This window comes from Polypterus senegalus, chromosome 18 (assembly GCF_016835505.1).
Source record: "Polypterus senegalus isolate Bchr_013 chromosome 18, ASM1683550v1, whole genome shotgun sequence".
Lineage (NCBI taxonomy): Eukaryota > Metazoa > Chordata > Cladistia > Polypteriformes > Polypteridae > Polypterus > Polypterus senegalus.
The window spans coordinates 48,465,642-48,489,867 of NC_053171.1; the positions used below are offsets into that span (position 1 = coordinate 48,465,642).

Genomic DNA, 24,226 nt, shown 5'->3' on the forward strand with positions numbered 1-24,226 from the left:
ATCCTTTCTACGATTAAGACATGTGTACCTGTTACAATGTACACACTTCCCTCTGTGCCGTGGTTCCTTTTATATTGAAGGGGCGCCTGACATTGACTGACTGAGTTTGCTTTCCTAGGGGAAGCGGCTGTCTTGGAACAGAAGCTTGTCGATGTTGCAGCCTCCTTTTCTTTTTCCATTGCCTTTTCTTGTAAGAAGTGACAACGAAGTTCCTCTGCAATTTACAAGTTTTTTTGTAGGCTTTGGTAATTCTAGTGTTAAAGTAATAATCTTGATCCACTGTACTAATTCCTTTCATAATTTTAAGCACTTCAGTTGTAACACCTCTTATTCTCCTTTGCTTATATGTAAAAAGTTGAACTCCTTAAATCTTCCCTTTCAGCATATACTCTTTTCTGGACTTTTTCTAGAGCTGCTATGTCTTTTTTACATGCAGTACTCTGGCTGCAGCCTCACCTAGTGCATTATAAAGCTTGAGCATAACCTCCCTGGATTTATCAGGGCCCTTTATAATCTGACATTTTGTTAGCCTTATTGATGGCTTCTGAACACAGTGACAGTGACGAGTCCACTACGACTTCTAGGTCCTTCTCATAACCATTACATTGTGTATTCAAATCTAACATTTCTATTTCCCACATGTAATAATTTAAATTTACATACATTAAATTTCATCTGCCACAAAATGCCCAAGTTCCTCTTTAATAATTTAACACATTTTAGATCATCTAACGGTCTATTTAGCTTGCTGTCAACTACAAACTTAACCAGCTTGTTGTTTATATTCCTATCCAGGTAATTTATATATATTAAAAATAGAAGCAGCCCAAGCACTGACCACTGTGGGACATCACTCTTAACATTTTAATATATATACAGTACTTCTGTCACCATGGTAAATGTAACAGTTTATGACTGTACCACCAGAGAAAAGCTAAGAAATTATAACTTTCACAGAAAGTTAACGAGAAGAAAGACCCTTCCCTTTAAAAGGAAAATGGCAACAGATTTAATGTTCTCATTTTGCATCTTAATGAACCACTAGGCTTTTGGCACAATGTCCTCCCAACAGATGAGGAGAAAGTGGAGATATTTGATCTTTATGCATATCACCATGTTTATCATCACAATAATCTCATTCCAGCTATAAAACACAAATCCAGAGAGATTACCCCTCAAACCCTGGATGTTTCATAACCATTGTTTCCATCGAAAACTCCACAGTATTCTAAGGGAAACAGTGAAACTCAGTGAAATTGGATCATGAACCCGGACAATAATGCTAAGCAGAAAAGCAAATCTACAAGTGAAAAAAGAAAGGATTGGACTGACCAAAGTTCAGACCTCAACCCATTATGATGCTATGGCAATATGCATAATGAATGTCTTCAAACATTTTTGAACTGAAGAATTTTTGTAATTAGGAGTGGGACAGAATTCTTCTAAAGTAAGGTAAAATGCATTTGGCTTGTGCATGTTGGCTCTTTTTGTTTGCTAGAAAGAACACTAAAGTAAAATCTGTTTGGTGGTGGTATCACCAGAGGTTACGAATATGTAAAGGTGGAGAGGATTAGATGATTGTTGGTTAGACTTTAATAAGATGAATTGTGCATTTTGTGAATTCTGCAAACTCTTCTGTACGACTCTTGACATTTTTTGGCCTTTTATGAATATGCTTGTGTTTTTAAATCCATAAGATCTCTTCAAAAAAGTGTATCTGAATGGCTCACCTGAGGACGACGTCATATCCTTATGCTGGCTCCCGGCCTCCCTATCATAAAAACATACAGCCTTCTCAGTTCCTGTCTATGGGCCAAAATGGTTGGCAAATATCAAAACCCCAGTACATGCATTACCAGGAGAGTCCACTTCAAGAAAAGGAAAGAAAAATGCTTGCTCTGTATGACCGACAGCAACAGGCAGCACTGTCCAGAGTAAGAAACACCTTCGGTCACCAGAATCTGTCACCAGATTACAAAATGGTGAACAACCAACAAACAGGTGTGCTGCACAGGGGCTACAGCTCTGCTGGGTCTCAGTTTAGGTATAATCACGCTGAGCATATAAAGTATTCACCAACACCCATTTCAACTTCCAAGAAGACAGCTGGGGTGGATCGAGCCTATCCGTTAAAGCCTGTTTACTACAAAAAAGCTGCCTGCCTAAACCACACATTTAATCAGAGAGGAGGAAAATTTGGGGAGGCCACCAGGAAATCCTCATTTATGCCATCTGCATCTGCAGAGTCCTCTGAAAGCTCCAATATGAGTGCCGCAAGGAACTATTTGGCAGTTTGCAATCAAGATGATCAGAGTCCTGCTGCTTCTCAATATGGTGCTTACCGAGGTGGGCCTACTAAGTCAGAGATGGTAAGGGAACAGCAAAGGTATGCAGAAGAAATGGAGCAAGTCCTAGAAGAGAAGATTCAAAGAGATAAAGCCCTCCTCTATGAAAAGCTGTGGCGGTCACAAAACAATGTCAGGAGGAACCAGAGAGAACAGAGTTTCCTAGAAGAACAAGAAAGGAAAGAAATAAAAGAAAGAACTCAACGGAAACGATGCCAAGCACGATACTTTGATGATAACCTGCTGGAAGAGTCAAACCCAGAGAGGAGATATGAATATCAGGGGTCGTTCAAGAGCCATGGAGGAGGAGGAGGAGGAGGAGGAGATCAGTATAGACAAGGAAGTAACGTTCGAAAAATCCATGAGCAGCACTGGAGGGAAACAAACCCTGAATATGTTTCTTCAGAAGTGGACTACAATAAATATTTAACCACATATAACGAAATTGCAGAAAAAATGCAAAATGCATCCTGTGGCAAAAAATCTAATGAATTGAACAAGCCTCTCCTTAATTATAGCCCTTATGTTATTCACCAAAAGCAAGACTCACAAGCAGCAGACTTGGCCATGACTGAGAATGTAAGGTACGTTAAGGGTGACCAGGCATACGACTATGAATCCAAGAGCAGTTATGTAGAGTATGAAAAGGCAGCAGATGCGGCAAAGGAGATGGAAGGGGAATTACTGTCTGGAGATCGTCAGCTGGCGGTATGTCCCTACTGCAACCGGAAATTTGATGCTCATCGAGTGGAGAAGCACAGAAATGTCTGTGCGAAGTTGATTAACACAAAAAGGAAAGCTTTTGATTCTTTTAAGTACAGAATCCAAGGGACGGATATTGAAAAATTCAACAAACAACAGAAGACACTTCCTACAGTACCACAGGTATCATTACTAAAACATTTATTTAGTGATCAGTTCATAATTTTCTGTTAAGCATTTCTTATGAAGGTGTTGATGGTTCTTTGCTGTTCTAGATGTGCTCAGCCAAGTCAGTGTATCCCTTAGAGAGTTTGTGTGGGTTTTCTTCATACTTTCCCATTTTCAGACCCACTTCCAAAAAAACATCTGTGTCAGTCAAAAGACAACTTAAACTGGAGAGGTATATGTGAGTGTAGATGAATGTGATGATTTGCTATTTAATGTCTGCCTTACTCCTAAAAACCCAGAAAAAGACATTTATACGATGGCGGCAATACCACTTGTAAGTTCATACATTTAGTTTTTTATATAGTAGTTATTAAGTTTTAAAAAAACAATTGGCTCTCACTTGAAACAAACTAAAGCTGTATGTATATTGGCTTTGCCCAAAATCTGAAATAGTCTTAACATACGTTTACTGCAAAAAAGTGTGTAGAATGAGGTGCAGAGTGCTTGTTAAATCAAAGTGACTGGTAATACATGAACAGTTGGTACACACCAGCACTGTTCAGTAGACAGCCTTTAGATAGACAGAATTTTATTTGTCACTGGGGGAAATTTGCTCTTTAAATAAATATCTACTTACTAACTAGTAAATAAGTTCAGAAACAAAAAGAAAAACAGTGAGAAATACGGCGATTTACCAGCAATATTTCCAAAAATGATTACCAACACACCTTATTTGCCTACAAACTGGAAAATGTTGATATCATAAAGGATTATTAATAATAATGATTGATTGCATTTATATATTGCTCTACTCGCTACTCAAAGCACGTAGACAGAGCGGAACACCTCTTCAGCCGCCACCAATGTGTAGCACCCACCTGGATGATGCAGCAGAGGCCATTATTACACTCGTCACACATTAGCTATTAGGTAGCGAAGGGGGTGAGAGAGGGGCAGCACGGTGGCGTAGTGGGTAGCGCTGCTCGCTCGCAGTTAGGAGACCCGGGTTCGCTTCCCGCGTCCTCCCTGCGTGGAGTTTGCATGTTCTCCCCGTGTCTGCGTGGGTTTCCTCCCACAGTCCAAAGACATGCAGGATAGGTGCATTGGCGATTCTAAATTGTCCTTAGTGTGTACTTGGTGTGTGTGGGTGTGTGTGCCCTGCAGTGATAGGCACCCTGCCCGGAGTTTGTTCCTGCCTTGCACCCTGTGCTGGCTGGGATTGGCTCCAGGGGACCCCGTGACCCTGTAGTTAGGATATAGCAGGTTGGGAACTGACTGACTGACTGACTGACTGACTGAAAAGCTTTAGCTACTTCACCAACATAACAACTAAATCTTAAAAAAAAAACACACAACAACACAAAATGACATGTAAGGTCATTGAAATTTTAAGCAGGGCTTCAGTTTTTTTCACCATGTTTAATTCAAGGATTAAAACTATTTTTGAGGCCAGAGCTCAGGGTTTTTATGGCCCTATAGCATCTCCCAGAAAGCAACAAGGCATAACGCTGATGGCAAGGGCCAGGGGTGGCTTTGTGAAGGCATTGTCATCCAAAAATGTCTTCTACTGAGGACGAATTGCGTTCAGTTATTTTCTGTGCAGATGTTGCCACTCTCTGAAGAGCTTTTCAGTTATTTTCTGTGCAGCTCACATAACAACAACAACAACATTTATTTCTATAGCACATTTTCATACAAACAGTAGCTCAAAGTGCTTTACATAATAAAGAATAGAAAAATAAAAGACACAATTATAAAACAAAATAAATCAACATTAATTAACATAGAATAAGAGTAAGGTCCAATGGCCAGGGGACAGAAAAACAAAAAACTCCAGACGGCTGGAGAAAAATAAAATCTGTAGGGTTTCCAGACCATGAGACCAGCCAGTCCCTCTGGGCATTCTACCTAACATAAATGAAACAGTCCTCTTTGGATTTAGGGTTCTCACGGAAGGGCTTGATGATGATGATGGTCACGTAGACTTCTGCCTTTTAATCCATCCATTATTGTTGGGCCATCATGGTGCTTTGAGTAGGTGGAGGTTGCGCAGGCCACCACCACAAAGAAACCGGAAAAAGAAACAGAAGAGAGAGTAGGGGTCAGTACCGATTTTAGAGCCACCATGAATAGTTATTATGATGAATTGAACATATAGAGTATCAGGATTAAGTTAAATTGAAGTTATAAAAAGGCCATGTTAAAGTAATGTGTTTTCAGCAGTGTTTTAAAGTGCTCTACTGTATCAGCCTGGCGAATTCCTATTGGCAGGCTATTCCAGATTTTAGGTGCATAGCAGCAGAAGGCCGCCTCACCACTTCTTTTAAGTTTTGTTCTTGGAATTCTAAGGAGACACTCATTTGAGGATCTGAGGTTACGATTTGGAATATAAGGTGTCAGACATTCCGATATATAAGATGGGGCGAGATTATTTAAGGCTTTATAAACCATAAGCAGAATTTTAAAGTCAATCCTGAATGACACAGGTAACCAGTGTAGTGACATCAAAACTGGAGTAATGTGTTCAGATTTTCTTTTCCTAGTTAGGATTCTAGCAGCTGCATTCTGCACTAGTTGCAAACGATTTATGTCTTTTTTGGGTAGTCCTGAGAGGAGTGCGTTACAGTAATCTAGTCGACTGAAAACAAACGCGTGAACTAATTTCTCAGCATCTTTCAGTGATATAAGAGGTCTAACTTTACTTATGTTTCTTAAGTGAAAAATGCTGTCCTAATGATCTGATTAATATGTGATTTAAAATTCAGATTACAGTCAACAATACCCCTAAGCTTTTTACCTCCGTCTTGACTTTTAATCCTAATGTATCCAGTTTATTTCTAATAGCCTCATTGTATCCATTATTGCTGATCACTAAATTTCAGTTTTCTCTTATTTAACTTGAGAAAGTTACTATTCATCCATTCTGAGATACAAGTCAGACATTGTGTTAGTGAATCAATAGAATCAGGGTCATCAGGTGCTATTGATAAGTACAGCTGTGTGTCATCAGCATAGCTGTGGTAGCTCACGTTGTGCCCTGAGATAATCTGACCTAACGGAAGCATGTAGATTGAGAATAACAGCGGACCCAGGATAGAGCCTTGTGGAACACCATATTGGATATCATGTGTCTTCGAGTTGTAATTCCCACAACTAACAAAATATTTTCTCCCTGTCAGGTAGGATTCAAACCAATTTAAGACACTGCCAGAGAGGCCCACCCATTGACTAAGGCGATTTCTAAGAATATTATGATCAATGGTGTCAAATGCAGCACTCAGATCTAAGAGGATGAGAACAGATAAATGGCCTCTGTCTGCATTTCACTAAAGTCATTTACTACTTTAACGAGTGCAGTTTTTGTGCTGTGATTTGTTCTAAAACCGACTGAAATTTATCAAGAATAGCATGTTTATTGAGGTGGTCATTTAACTGCATAATGACTGCCTTCTCTAGAACTTTACTTAAGAAGGCAGGTTAGAGATGGGTCTAAAATTTTCAAGAGCTGAGGGGTCAAGATTATGTTTCTTAAGTAGGGGTTTAACTACAGCAGTCTTAAGACAGTCTGGGAAGACCCCAGTATCTAGTGACGAATTTACTATGTCAGAACATTATCAATTAGCACGCCTGATACTTCTTTGAAAAACCTTGTTGGTATTGGGTCAAGGACAGGTGGAGGGTTTTAATTGAGATATTATTTTTGTAAATCAGGTAAATCTATCCTAGTGAAAGAGTTTAATTTGTTTATAACAGGATGCTGGGGTTTAGGAGGATCCTTAGTGTTGGAGGGATATACTATGTTATTTCTAATATCATTAATTTTTTGATTGAAAATACAGCGACAGCCTCACAGGTTTCACTGGAAGCACTTAGGAGGCATTCCTTTGAGCTACCTGGGTTTAGTAGGCGATCAATTGTAGAAAATAAGACTCTGGGATTACTAGCATTGTTATTTATAATCTTGAGAAATAGCAGCGCTCTCAAGACGGACAGTGTTATTGTATTCTGTTATTTTGACTTTTAATATTTATGGTGGATAGTAAGTTTAGTCTTCCTCCATTGACGCTCAGCTCTACGGCATGTTCTCTTTAAATCAGACACTCTTTGGGTCTTCCATGGTATACCAATGCTAGAAGATTTTTCACTGTCTTTTCAGGTGCAACTATGTCAACAGCAGCTCTCACTTTAGAATTAAATCTTTCCACCTTACTATTTACATTATCCTCGCTATTATAGCTGGCACTATAAACGGACTGATTGCTTAAAATGTTTGTAAGTTTTAAAGCTGCTGCGAGTCAAAGAAGCGTTTTTAACAATATGCTTCTCATGAGTGTTTTTATCATTATTTCTATATTAAAAGTAGAAGAAAATGGTCTGATAGACCAATATCAATGATCTGTTTTATATCAACTTTCAGTCCTTTAGTAATCACTAAGTCTAATGTATGACCTGCTTTATGTGTAGGCTGATTTATGAGTTGTCTCAAATCAAAAGAATCCAGGAGGTTCATAAATTCTTTTACTTTTAGATCACACTGATTATCTATATGAAAATTAAAGTCGCCAACTATTAGGAGTGTGTCATAGTTAGTAATTAAAATTGACATTAAGTCAGAGAATTCCTCAAAAACGACGTTATATTTAGGAGGTCTATACACGGATAGTACTAGAACTTGAGAATTTCCATGGATAACAATGGCGAGATACTCAAAGGACTTGAACTTACCAAAACTGACATCTTTACATTTTAATCGGCTCGAGTAAATGTTTGCCAATCCCCTTTTCCTGGCGGTCTGCACGAGTAAAACTGTAATCGGAGGCAGATTCGATTAAAACAGCGCATCTGAATTAAGCCACGTTTCATTTAGTGCAATAAAATCTATTTTTTTATCACTAATAAGATCGCTGATAAAAAACGTTTTTTTAGTTAAAGCTCTAACATTTAATAGTGCCATATTTAATGTTTCGGATGGGCAGAGATGAGTATTATGTGCGTTATTGATATTTGGAATAGGAACTAAATTATTTTATTAGCGCTCCGTGTGTATTTTTTGTTTAATCAGTGATCTGTTTTTATAGTTTTAATACATTGTTCCTCTAAAATAGTAATTTTAATTAGATTATTGGAGTTTATGCCGTATTTCCTAGATTTTCTACGTGCATTGAGATTGCTTATTACAGTATTAATGTTGTGTACTTTGACGGAAGATTCTATTAAACAATTATCATGTCCTAGCACAACAGTATCATTTCGGAAGGGGTTAAGAGCAGAGATAGATAGTCAAGATAAATGAATTACCTTCGATATGTTTTCAGAGAAGACCCGGGTGCCGAAACTGTTCAGATACAGGCCATCTCGCTTGAAGAAACGCGGCCTTTCCAAAAAGAGATTCCAATTGTTGATGAAACTGACATCCTTCTTCTTGCAGAAACCCTGTAGCCAGTTGTTCAATCCTAGCAGACGACTGTAGTACTCGTACTAATACTAATGTAATACCACCCACTGATGCAATATGTCAGAACGCATCCTATGGAACAGCCATAAAAGGACTCAAGCAGCTGGAGGGGGCAGATTAAATTTTTTAAGTATTGTTAGCAAGTACAGTTGGTGCTGTGCCTTTTTGACCAAAGCAGTAGTGTTTAATGACCATGTAAGTTCCTCCATTTGTCAATTTGTAACAAAAAAGACAATATTAATAGCTTTTTAAAATTTTCAGAAGGCCATGCTTAAGGACTTGCTGAACAAATGGACAAAACTAGTCCAAAATGCCAATACCCACCCACACCACACAGTAATGATTTTCCAAGCAAAACATTGAATGTGGAATTGTTCACTAACAAGTAAATGTTGCATCCAGTAGTATTCAGCATTTAAAAACTTACTGAAGATTCTTTAAATTAGAATATACAAGATGTGCTAAATTTTGCACAACTGATTGTAATCGTGAGAAATCAGTTCATGTTTTTTCCCCATTTATCCATCTTCTTACCTACTTAGCTAGAGTGGAGCATTACATGTTGTGTAAAATTGACCAAATAATGCCTACTTTTCGATGTCTGGATTTTGGTGTATTCAGAATTCTCGTTTTATTTCAAATGCCACATACTTTGATCATAAATAACATTTCTTTAAGGTTTCACAAAGGATAAAGCACAGGCTTACTGTGGAGATGTGTGGCTTTTGCACCGTTTCTGTCACTATTTTTTTTCTGATTTGAATCTCTGTTTTTTAGCTGGAAAAGCACTGGAGGCAGAAGCATGAAAACCTGGTGAATACCCTACGGGAATCTCGAAAAACACAGAAGCTTCTCCTGAAAGATGGAAAATCTTCTAAAGCACCTCAGGTCCCATCTAAAGATAACCCAGAGAGTAGCCGGAAATATTCATCTTTTGCAGCGGAACGGCATATTCCAAAAACTGAGAGTGTCAAAAGTCGTCCTCCTCCCCCTCCAAAGAAGAAAAGCGTAAAAAGGAACTAAACGCAAGTTATTATTGCCAGTGGAATGAAGTGTTGAGTTGTAACATCATCAAACCTAGAATCCACAGCCTGTCCTTTCAAACTCAGAAAACAAAGGGAAATATTAAGGACAGTAATAAACACAGACCAAACTGAAGGGCTACATCAAATGAGACGCAAGATTTAGTGCTGGGGGAGAATTTTAGAGCAGCTGGCATGCTCAAAAATGGACAATTCTGCAGTTATGTGCCCTGCCAGAAAAGAATGAGAATGATATTTTGTAGATATTCTTGTTTTTTTTGTTTTTTTTTTATTCAGTAAAAGAAATTTAATATAATATTGAGCATTTTTATTCTCATTCCATGCATGGGAACCGGGGAATTTTTAGCAGTCTGTTTCATTTCCAGGTGATTAATGACCTCTTGGGCACAGTCTCCAGCAGTGTGTGTGTCTGTCTGTGGAGAGAGTGTTGACCTTGTCGAGAGGTTTACTTACCTTGGTAGTGACATTCATGTCTCTGGTGACTCTTCCTATGAAGTCAGTTGACGGATTGGGAGATTGTGGGGGGTCATGAGGTCATTGGAAAGGGGTGTGTGGCACTCCTGATATCTATGCAAAAGGACGAAAGTCCTGGTACTTCCTGTCTTGCTATATGGTTGCGAGACATGGATGCTATCCAGTGACCTGAGATGAAGACTAGACTCCTTTGGTACTGTGTCTCTCTGGAAAATCCTTGGGTACCGTTGGCTTGCCTTTGTGTTGAATGAGCGGTTGCTCATGGAGTCCTGAATGAGGCACATCACCTGCATTGTGTGTCAGTTACGGCACTACGGCCATGTGGTGTCTTTCCCTGAGGGTGATCCAGCTTGCAGTGCTCAGCAACTTTTTTATATTGGAAATGACAGGATATGTATGCTTGTATTTTCACAAACTTGAGTCTTTTGTGTTGATAATACTTACTTATGAACACTTTGAAATCACTTCAGTTTTTTGTCCTGCCCCTCCTGGCTCCATAGTACAAGAAAACCCACACATATGAGATATACTGTACTTTTTGAGAGGTCATGATATCTAGTTGTGCAATATGTCAGTATTTTTGGGGTCCCTCCCTATTTCTGGTCCTTTATACCCAAAAAACCCTCATATTTAAGCCATTTTGGATCATATTTTGTGCAGAAGATTAAACCTTTCTGATAAATAAGTGTCTTCAGCAAAAAGGATTTAAAAAGGACTTAAAGTTCTACATGCCACATCAACAGACCCGAGGGGTTCACACCCTAATCCTTTTCACAAAGCTTTGACAAATACAGGCATGTGGAGTGTCATTTTTTGCTATTTCCAGGTGGCTAATACAAGTAATATAATATTTCTCTCTACTATAATAAAAAATCCTGGACAAGACAAGACTTTTTCAGAGAGATACTTTCACGTCCTGCGAGACGAGTCATTGTGCCAAAAGATTTTACCACATCTGAGGCCGGAAATAAAAGACAAAAAGAGTAGACGACAAAGTAGAATGTCATAAAGAATTCAAAAATGTTGGCGTAATACACATGCAGAGCAGGTTAGAGATAAGGAAAGTACTAAAATTTGAAAGTCTCAAATAATGATAGTAAAGACCGCATTAGTGCAAACAAACAGAAATTATTACTCGGTGAAATAACAGAACAGTGAAAAGAGATTGAATATATTTTTTAGATTTAAACTTTAAATTGGAGAATTGTAGATCGTCTAATTCGTGTTGCCATCAGGCAGAAGTAGTGTTTCTTCTCAATGAAGAGGCGTACCCGCAAGAATTAAAAGATTTGTTGATGGGTGAAAGTGAAATCCACATATGCGAGTGCCAGAGAACATAAACATATGATGTATTGTTTTAGACCATTTCAAACTTGAGGATTACGAATACAGTATGATGTTATTTTGATTTGTGGTCCTTTACTAGAGATCAAGCCCTCTATGGATCTCTATCAGAGGGTGAAAAATGACAAATGTCTATTACAATCAAGACTTTACATATTAAATTGAAGCACACATTTTAATATTTCAATATCTGATGCAGCTATTCTTGTTTATTGGGTAATTCTACTGCATGACATAAACCATTTCACTTCTTATGAAAACCCCAATTTAGGGCAGTTATGTTAATTTGGCCTATTTTTTTTAAAATTGAATGGAATCATTTTTCTTATACTTTCATACTTGTAAACTGCACACAGTACATAGTACTGCCATTATATATTTTAATGGAAGACAATAGATAGTTGCCAGCTATTATAATTGTTTTGGTCTTTTCCATATAAATAAATCAGTCTAAAATGGTACAGTTTGTCTCAAGTGATAGGTTTGATTTCCATTAGGAAAGAATGATGGAGAAGGCAGGAGTTTTGATTCTGTACACTGAATTTAAAACACAAAGAAAACAAGAACTCTGATCACCTTCACAGACAGAAGATCTGAATCTGAAATTCTTTTTAAAATAAAATGCTAAAAAAATAATTCAGTTTTGCAAGAGCCTTCCCTTCACTGTATCCTTATTTAACAAAGTTCAGACAGCGTTTCAATGTATGGGATCACCCTTAAATAATCTGGCATCCATGAAATCAGCCACTGCATCATGCACACACAACACTAGACAAAAAGGAAATTAGCAAGGGCTGCATTGATGAAGCCCGAGAATACAACAAGCACATAAATTAATTTCTACGTGGTGTGAAAGAAGCCTGGACACAGACAGACAGTGAGACAGCCAGATATCCAAAACACACATGTTTAATTTCTTCACTGCCCACAGCACCATAAACAAGTCACAATTACCCATTAAAATGCTCACAGTCCTTTCCTTCCTTCTGCCGCCTCCACTCCGCTCTCACAAGCTCCATCCTCTTTCACCTGACTCTGGCTCCTGGAGTGGTGGCTGCTGGTTCCTTTTATAGCTCCAGGTGTTTGATGACCTACTGCACTTCTGGGTGTGGCGGAAGAACCCATAGACATATATAGATAGACGCCGCATTCACTGTGTTGCCCAGTCAGTACGATACGTCAGCGCGTCCGCCTATTGCGAGTGGCAAAAGTGCCATTTAAACTAATACAGGTAGATGTGGAAACCGGGTTTTCTGATGATAAAACAATAACATTTAAAACAGTATCGTTTACATACAACAGTTTTTGGTGAATCGTTTACATACAATTATTTATATCCATTTATACACTAATAATGGCAATTATTAAATAATAATAATTATCATTAAATAATTCCTCCCATATTAGTAACTTTTCTTGGACTGCCCTCTTCCATCTCCGAAACATTTCTAGACTTCGTCTTGTTCTTACGTAACACAGTACAGTATTGGTTAATGCCCGAGTCACCTCACGTATAGATTACTGTAATGCTATTCTATCTGGCATCCCACAAAAATGTATCCATCGCTTACAACTTATTCAAAATTCTGCTGCCAGGATAACCTGCTGTTTTAAATCCACTGAACATATTACACCTACTCTCTCTCAACTTCACTGACTCCCTGTTAACTACAGAATACAATACAAAATATAGTGGAACCTTGGTTCACGACCATGATTTGTTCCAAAACTCTGGTCGTAAACCAATTTGGTCGTAAACCGAAGTAATTTCACCCATAAGATTGTATGTAAATACAGTTAATCCGAGAAAAAAGTCTTCATTAAATACAATGAGGTTAAAACAATGCTCAGATCTGTCTCTTTAAAAACAAGCCTCATGCGTCTCTCTCTCTCTCACGTGCGTGTGTGCGTGTGTCTCTCGTGCGTGCGTGTGTGTGTGTGTGTGTGTCTCTCGCTGCACAGGGAATGCACAGGGAGAGACTGAACACATACGGAAATCATCGGTGCACACAAACTTAAAGGGAAACTGGCTTGTTCGTACACAGAGTCTGTGGTCGTGGACAGATGCAAAAGTTTGGCAAACTTTTTGGTCGTAAACCGATTTGTACGTGTTCCGAGACGTTCGTGAACTGAGGTTTCACTGTACTGTTCTGAACATTTAAAGCACTCCACAACCTCACTGATCTCCTACAGACTTGCACTCCTCTCACTCACTCAGATCCTCATCTGCAGCTCTACTTTCTGTACCACAAATCAGACTCAGTTATATGGGAGCTTGAGCGTCTCTCATAGTGCTCCTCAACTCAGGAATTCTCTTCCCTCTCATATATGTCAGCTCGATTCAATAACACATTTTAAAACTGCCCTCAAAACTTATCTTTTTAAACTAGCATACCAATTGTGAATTTTGCACTGTTACTGCCAGTTATCTTTGTTTGTTTGCTACTTATTTCTTTTTGATTTAACATTCTCTTGTTTTAATTTTACTAATGTTGTTTAATTTTATTGTAAGGTGACCTTGAGTGCTAAGATTATAAAACTGGATTTTCTAATGGCCAAATATAACCAAAACAATTGTTCAGCCTTACCTATGAAATGTAATCCCCCGGGATCGGGTTTGGCACGTACAGCGGTTTGTACAATCACAAGCAGCACATGCGTGAGGCATCTTTCTCCATTACTTCACTCCACAGCAGTTCCACTCACAATATGGCGGCGACGTTGACGTACGATGCTGCTGGTCATGCAGCGTCTATTAATTCTATGTCTATGGAAGAACCACCCACACGGGCTCAGGAACAACTGCAGCACCCCCTGTCGGCACACCCAGATCCCATAAGGGTCATAAAGAACTCCATCTCCGATGGAGTCCTGCAAGAATCTGAGGCACCATTGCCACCTAGGGGGGCTGCCATCTAGCGTCCTGGGGAGGTACTGTTCAGTCCATGCCTGTTCCCCCGGACCATATACAGAAGAGGTGTCCCAGCCAGGCAAGGTCCCCGGCCATCCACCACAGTGGCAATTCAAAGAAAGTGGTAGGTCCACATTCTGACACCGGCTGCAATAAGACACAAAGACAGATGACAACCATTGCCTGTTTAGGGGCTGCCAAGTTATTTGAACTTTATACAGTATATGTGGATGCCTAGGAAAGAATTCTTTTGTCTTGGACAAAAAACATTTCAGGGGACTAAACAAACAATAGCAAGCTGAACTCCTCCAAGCAGAAGCATATGTACAAATGGGATCTTGTCAGAGAATGTCATTGTTGTCTGGCTCATGTAAAATGTCACGAGAGCTCAAGTTTCTGCATTTCTGAAGAGTGTCAGACGGCACAGAAACCAAGGAAACCTTGGAGCATCTTTTGGCGCTTTTCCACTGCATAGTACGGCACAGCACGGTTCAGTACAGCTCACCTTGGTTCGGCTCAGTTCGGCTCGGTTTGCGTTTCGACTGCAGTTTAGTACCGCTTTAGAGTGGGCGGGATTATTGACGTGTCGTTATAGTTGCTCCGCCTCTACTCCCGTGACATCATCGTAAACGCGCCACAAACAAACACACAACAATGGAGCATATCGACGGAATGGTGTTCTTCATTTTCGGCATGTGAATGTTTTTAACTGTTTGTAAGTCCGATGGTAGCCGTGTGCGCCCAAGAGCTTAGCAACCTCCTGAAAAACTTTTCCATTCCGCGTCGCCCCATCCAGCTCTCGCTGGATCCGCTCCTCGGCTACCAACGAGAGAAACGTCTGTACTGCCTCAATAGACCACGAAACAGCCATTTTTGGTTAAAACAAAATGGTGCGTCCGAACCTTCGCTGGCTGTGCTAAAAATCTGGCGGGTCTGTTGTGTCTCGTGTCGCAAGTTCAGTGACACAGTAATGACGATTTGCTCCGGCCAAACAGTGACCAGCAGAGTTTACACGTCACGTTTTGGTAACGGATCGGCGCGCTTGGAACCTCGGCTGAGGTGGTACTAAAAAAAGGACCAGGTACCAGGTACTGTTCCCAGTGGAAAACCCCCCAAAAGTGAGCTGAACTGAACCGTGTCGTGCCATACTATGCAGTGGAAAAGCGCCATTTAAGGGATTGAAAATTGACACAGTGAAAGGAAAGGACAGGCAACCATAGAAGTTCAAAGGTTTGGATTGGTGCTATTGAGAATCACATAAGATTATGGAAAGAAGTTAGTGAAGCAGGGCGGCACGGTGGCGCAGTGGTAGCGCTGCTGCCTCGCAGTTAGGAGACACGGGTTCACTTCCCAGGTCCTCCCTGCGTGGAGTTTGCATGTTCTCCCCGTGTCTGCGTGGGTTTCCTCTGGGCGCTCCAGTTTCCTCCCACAGTCCAAAGACATGTGCTTGGTGTGTGTTTGTGTGTGTCCTGTGGTGGGTTGGCACCCTGCCCAGGATTGGTTCCAGCCTTGTGCCCTTTGTTAGTTGGGATTGGCTCCAGCAGACCCCCGTGACCCTGTGTTCGGATTCAGCGGGTTGGAAAATGGATGGAGGGTTAGTGAAGCAATGGGCTGGAATTTTGCTATAGTTAGAAGAAAAAGAGTTACAGTACATGGGTGAGATTTGTAGGCAGCAATGAAGGTCAATAAATATTTAATATACCCCTGTGATCAGCGTACTCAAATAGGTTAGCCCTCCTATATATAACCGGTTTATTAAATAATATTCCATATACAAAAATATATTTTATGTTCAACATTTATTTTTTATGTTGCAGTGTATGAGTTTTCTTTTATTATATTGTAAAAGTGGAACAGGGAACAACCAATTTGTAACCTTGGATAATGTCCCTCAGGCTACTAGAGTGCATTGGGGGTTAAATTCACAGGCGTATTGGGGAGAATAGAGCATTTGGTCCTCCCCAGTCAGATTCTTTGGTATGAGAAGCGTGAATGGAAGCCCAGTGCCACTAGTGGGATCTCCTCAAGGGTACCTGCAGACCACTGAGAACTGGCTGGGTAAACTGGAAACATTTGTGAGGGCTTACCCAGAAGGGTTTACTGATCCAGGATTTAAAAGGCCCCTGCAGTCAGTATACAGGGAGCCTTGGAGTTGGGAAGACACAACGTTAAGTAAAAGACGAGGCTAAGAATTGTTATTTTTAAGCCAATATGTGTTTGTGGGATAGCTGATTTGATTGTTCACCTACTTTGAGTAATTAAACCCTTTTTCTTTTGTTGCTTTTGGTTGTCATCTAGGTTAAAGGATGAAATGAAGGCAACCCCTACAATTCACATATATATTCTTGTTTTTTGAACTGACTGTTTTGCTGAATCTGTAAGAAAAATATTTATCGGGCTCTGCCAGGAGAAATCCCAGGAAGTGCTTTTGATTTCTAGCAAAAGAAGGCAAAGCTCCAGGGTAAACACCAGTTGTTGTTTTTTTTGTACCACAATATTATTAATTGTGGTATGTCCAATGATTGTTTAATACAAGCTAAGTACTAAAGTTTACTTTTAAGTTCACTTACCACATTGAACATGGTCTTTTTGTGGAGTTTTTTGTTCTCTACTGGACTCAAGAATCAAAGCCAGGTGATTGACAAGTTCAAATTATTATTATTGTAGAAGAAAGTGTGCTGATGAGTTCCTTAATAAATCATTCTTCATAAACAGAAATTGTTCATTCTCAGCCTGACTACCTACTTTAATGGCTGGCTTCAGCCTACACTGGGCCAAATGGGTTTTGGCTTCAAAAGCTCAAAAAAGTGTATGTATATATATATATATATATATATATATATAAGATTCACACCATCAAGATGACAATGATTTATTTATTTTTATAGAGGATCCCAGGGACTCTCCCAGCCTTGGTTCGACCTGCACACTCTCACAAACAGAGACAAAATAAGCCACACTGGGAACAAACAACAATTAAAGAATATAATGAAATTAAATAATTTAAATGAAAACAACCCAGTTCCCCTACGGCGATATTACATTAAACACAAAAACACAATTCCACACAGCAAAGTCCATGCAATACCAAACCGGATGTAATGAGAGATGATGAGAGTAAGTCCAGGGATCTGTATGCTGTAAGGGAATGAAAAAACAGTCCTACCGGTAGACACTGTAAGAGTGAAGACGGATTGGACGGTTCAGGATCGCTCCTACACTTCCAGGAAAGCCATTAATCTACAATCAGTCCTCAGCACCCAGGTAGACAGACGACCCAGACCCCAACAACAAATACAGTCCAAGACACAGCGACTAAATATGGCTTAATTGACAGAAGGCAGTCCAATAGGTAAACAAAACACAAAATACAACAACGAAAAAACACTTTTTCCTTCCCTTGGACACCTGCCCTCCTTTTAAACCCCTCTGACTACCTTTGACCCCAATAGCCCCTGTAGGGACTGCTGGGAGGTGCAGTTTTAATTCATTTAATTTTAATTCTACAATGTGTATGTATATGGATGGGCATCCTAGCTTGGACTGGATAGAGCTGTACAAGTGTCCAAGTCCATAAACATAAAACATACAGAAACATACAGTATTAAAAAGTGCTGGAAGAAAGTGAAGGGAACCAAATAGCACTTATTTCAACAATTCTCCCAGATTTATTAGAAGGTCTGCCCTGTGTGGTCTTTGGGTCATAGAGATGGCTTCTCAGACTATGAAGATCAGAGACAGGATAGACAAATGGACACAGTGCAAAGGGGTTCTGGACATATCAGAAGGAAACCAAGTACTGCTTGCTCCGACAAAATTGCAGGATCCTCGTATGGTAATAAAGGCCACCCAGACGGTATAGGGTCCTTCTGCAGTCCCAAACTACTCAGAGGCTACAGAAAATAAGAGGGGTTATGGTGTCTGAGTAAAAATAGAGACTTACCCATCAAGGGGAAAGAACCCAATGGGATACGCCCAATAACATTATGTGCTGGTAGGTCTCCACCTGCCTTAATTGTGTTTCCTTGCGACAAGAAAGAAGGTGAAACCTCACAAATGCTAATGGGATCACTGGAAGGTGAGGGTGCTGACAAGTTCCCTCTCTGTTTCAAAAGAAGACCCAGGAAATTCATCAAATCCCAAAGATCTTGTTTCAAGTGTCAGGAAATAGGACGTTTTTGGAGACACTGTCCTCTGAAGTGGCAGTCAAGAATTCTAGCCCAGCCTACACAAACTATGGCTGATAGTAAGTAATGTAAACCTTGTCTGTCAGGTAATTCTGACATTGATGAGTAAAGGATTTGTAAATCCTCTACCAGTGACTTGGACCAAAGCCCTTGCAGAATAGGTCACTGGCCCCTACGAGACTCAGGTGAGTGGGGAGTATTGTAAAGGTCTACACGCATGGATGAGCATCCCGGTTGGGACTGGTTCATTAACCGGCCGGGCGGCCAATGTGACAGAAAGATTCAGGAATCAGGATTGCAGCATCCTTGGGCTTCAGGGCCCATTCCGATACCCACCATGAATCTTGGGACTTGTAGTGCAGTGAGGCAGCCCTGCTGGGATCCATATGTGCCACCACAGGGCACTACAAGGAGTTGTGCTCCCTGCTTTAGAGAACTTCCGATCAACCTGGAGTCGGGAGGAAGAGGACAACACTTGAGGGAGGAAGTTGGAGTCTGGAGAGCAGTTAGAGAAAGCAGAGAAATTCTGGTTGCTGCTGTGACTGACTTTGTGAAGGAAGGTATTGTGGATAATAAATATACTGTATTTGAACCTGTGTCAGTTTCCCTTGGTTTGGGGTTCTGTTGTGCCCCCAGTTGTCCACTACACATATATATCACCCGAAAAATCCTGGACCATCGAGAAGTGTGCGAACTGACAACATGAAGAATCGTCTTTGCGCCGGACTGGAATCGTATAACCACATAAATCAAAGTCATCCAGACGATCTGGATCTGCATAATTAGATCTGGACCACCCTGTATATATATATATATATATATATGTTCATGGCATTCATTGTCTGAATCACAATCTGATTGTATGGGTGGTTACCTATCAGGTAACGCTTGTGGTTTGTCTGCAAGTCGGCAAACATCTGCCGCGGTGCCCTCTTTCAGTTGCGAAAAGCAGATCATAGGATGGATGAATAGTTTTACTATCAAATAATGCAAAGAGTACGCGACATGTGTTGCGCCCTAATTCTGAGCTTATCTGCCGTACACACTCACTGCACGCCCTCTGGGGGATCGAACCTCGGATGTCAGCGGCGAAGCCCCTTTACGTTGCGCCATGGTGTGTGGTTCGTTTATTTGACAGCATGTAGATTGGGGTAATTACTTTCATGGCATTCGTAGTCTGAATCACAACCTGTTTGTATGGGACGCTGACATCCAAGGTTCGATCCCTGAGATGGTTGCAGTGAGTGTGTAAGCCGGATGAGCCCAGAATTAGGACGAAACACGGGCGCGTACTCTTTGCAACATTTATGCAACATTATATCTATACAGTATATCTATATAGTGAACACTAGAGGGCACTGTTGCCCCTCAGACTCAACAGACAGACACTGAGGACACAAGTTAAAAGCACCAAGAGCGTGTTTATTTTTGTCAGGCTCTTTACAATGCTCTCTAGCACCACAGCCACAAGTAAACAGGCAATACAGCCCCCAATTATTCTTTCTTTCTCTCTCTCTATTTCTTTTCTTCTCTCCTCCACACCTCCCAGCAAGCGTTGTCCACCTTCCACCTGACTCTGTCTCACTGACTGTGCTTAAGATGGTCCTTTATAGATTGTCCAACCCAGAAGTGCTTCTGCTCTTCCGCCCACATGGCCTGCAAGCAGTTCCGGGTCAGGCGGATAGCTCATGTCCACCAGTTCATTCACAGCACCCTCTGGCGGCAGCCACGGCACCCAGCAGGGATGTGATACTGAACTACAAGTCCCATGGTGCCCTGTGGGAATCCGGTGCACCGTTGTAAAGCAGGGAAGCTGCCGTCTAGCGTCTTTGGGGAGGCAGTGCCCTAAAAATGCTGCCTTCCCCCATCCTTCCACTTCCGGGGTGTCCCATATGGGTTGAGCTGCCGGCTGTCTGTCTATATATGTCCCAAATGTAATGCCCTCACAAGGGAGAAGACATAACAAAATGCTCTAAAGAGCAATCAAGAGAGAAAATGAACTACCAACAAGGCAATTTGAAAGCAAACAAGTCCAAATGCAAAATCCTTAAATGAAATCCTTAAACAGAGAGTAAAAAACAGTAAATCCAGAAAAACAGAGTAATATTCGTAGAGAAGATCTTCACTCCACAAAAGCACATTCAATGAAGCACACTTCCCAGATTCCCATTTTTGGAGCTGGGGTGGCAGTCCCATAAAGTGATGCAATATGTGGTCCTGTCTCTGGGGGTTTCATATGAGGAACATTAAGACATGTAAAGAAACAAACATAAATATTCTTAAGCATAAAAAAACACATTAAACATATTGACTAAAACATAACACTATTACATCTACCCATCCATTACCGAGCCCACTATATCATAACTACAGTGGGGTCTGCTGGAGCCAATCCCAGCCAACACAGGGTGCAAGGCAGGAAACAAACCCTGGGCAGGGCGCCAGCCCACCGTAGCTATTACATCTATTTTATGTGAAATGATACCAAATAGGTCATCTTTGAAATGGGAATATATTGAAACATCCCAATAAGTGTGGACTTCGGAAAGGCAATTTAATGTCTTTGTATGTTTAAGATATGATGTAAGGAAAGCAGATGGTGGCGAGTGTATTGTATAACTAGAATTTGGATTTCCTGTTTAAACTCATTTAGAGTATAGGTGGGTCCTGAGATTTTGGAGAAAATAGGTCAGTGGGGTTCCAATGCCAAAAGACTACCCAGAACCCCTTGGGCATTCTATAATCCATATATGTGTCTCCATTAACAGGGTATTCTTGTGGAGTTCTCTTCATTATCCAAGCATCTCAGGTGGCTGAAGCATACTAAGGTCAGGGGACAATGGTACATAGTGGCACGGGATGTCAGAAAAATTAAAAAACACACAAAAGCAGTGACTGGTGACCAAACTATAAAATAGCAAATGCAATTGCATTTAATGGAAAGAAAACATCTTCTCCTTCCTTCCCTAATTGTGAAGAAATGCTACGAATTTCGTAAGTGATTACAAAAGTCTGATTAAAGAAGTGGGTTTTAACCTTTTGCATAATATTTTTAAACCTGGTCAATCCAATTTAGGGTAGCAAACAGATGCAGCCTACCCTAGCAGCACTCAGCACAAGGAACAAAACAAGCTTGAACAGGGTGCTGGATACTGCAGGGCCCGCATATGACAAATGCTCAAATGCATACTGGACCAACCCATAATCAGCAATTGACCAAACCAAACAAATCAAGGAAAACCAGAATACCCAGAGGAAACCCGCACAGACATATGGATAATGTGAAAACTCCATAGACTCAATGATCAGACGTGGGATTCAAACCCAGAAGATGTCAGATCTAATGGTTTATGTTATTTTCTTTTGAAGTTATCTTGATATTACTGATGTTAGTATTACACTTATTGTATTTGGAAAGTAACTTTTTTGTTGTAGCTGTACAGTGCTAAATGCATCAATTTCCAACATGGCACTCTCTACTACTTAAGCGTGAGGCGCTACATATGCTGACCTTCTGAGGCTTATGACAAATAAGGTAAAGACTCTTCACAATTTCTATAGAAAGGGATAACATTAAGAATTTTAGGATTTAAGTTTACTGATTACTGTTGTCAAGTTTTGATTTGTCTGTTTCAGAAAAGTCTCTCCCAAATTACTGATTGGGTTTTTAAGTGATTTTCAAGAGCAAAGTTTTGCAAAGTTGTCAGATACTGATGACTATATGGTAATCACTGTAGAATCGAAGTAGTTCTGAATTTAATAAAAATTTAGTATCAATGTTGGTGACATTTTAATTCCAGGTTCTTGCTCCCAACATTGGTGAGTGCCGACACCTCTCTGCAAGATGAGTTTGATAATATCTACCTGCACTTTGTTATGAATGCCATTAACAGTAGCCAGTGGTCCCACATAATTGTGGAGTTCGAACTGCTCAGTGAGTAAGGAAAGCGTTAGGAAAGAGAACACCAGGAAGACAGCAGGTCTGGATGGCATTCTGAGACGGGTGCTAATCTCCCCCAGCCCAGTCTGTAGTACCAACATGCTTTAAATGTTCCGCCATTACCCTTGTACCCAAGAAAGTAAATCCAATCTGTCTGAATGACTATTGTGCTGTCACACTAATGCCTGGAGCAATGAAATGCTTCAAGAGGATAGTCCAAAATCACATATGCTCTTCTCTGCCAAAAGAACTGGGTCTACTACAGTCTGCATATACAGTAGCTGCAGTAGATACAGAGAGAATGTCATCATCTTGATCTTTTATAAAGTTTTGGCCCACCTGGACAGTAGGAGAGGGAAGTATGTGCCAACGCTAATTATAGACTACAGATTTGCAACTACTATAACACATTAATCCCGTCTAAGGTTATTGCCCAGCTCAAGGACCTGCATCTGAGCGCTTCATTGTGCAGCTGGATTTTTAGCTTCTTGATAGGCAGACACTAGGTGGTTTGAGTGGGTGGACTCACCTCTTCATCTCTCAATCTCAAAACAGGTGCTCCACAGGGCAATGTTCTGAGCCCTCTGCTGTACTTGCTCTACATATATGACTGCACAGCCACCCATGACTCGAATGTCATTGTCAGGTTTGCTAATGACACAGCTGTGGTAGTCCTTAAACCTAACAAAAAAACAGCAGGCTAACCCGGATGAAGTGGATAGTCTGTAAGTCTTGTGTCAGGACAACAGCCTACTCCTGAAAGACAAGACAAAGGAGCGGATTGTGGACTTTGGGAGAAAACAGCAGAGGCATTACCAATTCCTCAGCATTAATAGCACTCAAGTGGAAAGGGTGAACAGTTTCACTTATTCCAGAATCAAACAAAATAGAGCTCAATAACCCAATATAATCTGTCAAATGTAGTGCCATTTGTCATATTCAGCATGTAAAGTCCTCAAGAAAGACCTGCTGTATTACTTAAAACCTGGAAAAGATCAAATTACCTGGATAGAATTCAGTTTTCCTGAGATCCTGATTGGGTCAACCGGGTATGAAAAAGAGTAAATCAATAGGAGGAAACTCAGTTACTTTATCAGGCACCAGCAGTTTATAGACATTGTCATTCACCACCAAGCCAAAGAGTAATAGAGAAACTTTATTTTCCTTTTTGATTCAAAAGGAGTGTATATTTACAGAAGAAATAACTAATTTTAAATGTATGGTACTACTCTTCTAAGATTAACAAAAAATTGGAAGTATATTTACCATATTTCTACATTTTAGATACAACAGCTAATCTTTTTTTATTTTACCAATTTCTGTTAGTCCCACTGATTTAATCAGTACTTTTTATTATAGAGAGGTTAAACCAAATTATTGAACTAGTTATGAATTGGAGGCTGAGTACTCAATAAATGCTAAGAATAAATTGCTTGATACCAATCAGTCCGGATTCAAGAGGACCCTACTTGACTGAAATGGTCCTACTGACCATGGTCGACCAGCTATGATTTGCTAGAGCTACCAACCGGTCATTGATCCTAATCCCGCTAGATCTCGCTTCTGTCTTAGACACGGTCAACCATGACATCCTTCATCATACCATCTCTGACCTTGGCATCACTGGGTCTGCTCTCAGATGGTTTGAGTCCTGTAT

At 40.4% G+C, this 24,226-nt stretch overlaps 1 protein-coding gene across 1 annotated transcript; it reads left to right on the forward strand.

Moving 5' to 3' along the window:
- Window positions 1–1,721: 1,721 nt before the first annotated feature.
- LOC120518399 (zinc finger C2HC domain-containing protein 1C-like) lies at window positions 1,722–9,693 on the forward strand. The gene is made up of 2 exons (XM_039741184.1): window positions 1,722–3,230; window positions 9,448–9,693. The coding sequence occupies exons 1-2, from the start codon at window positions 1,722–1,724 to the stop codon at window positions 9,691–9,693; spliced, it is 1,755 nt and encodes a 584-aa protein (XP_039597118.1).
- The last annotated feature ends 14,533 nt before the right edge of the window (window positions 9,694–24,226 follow it).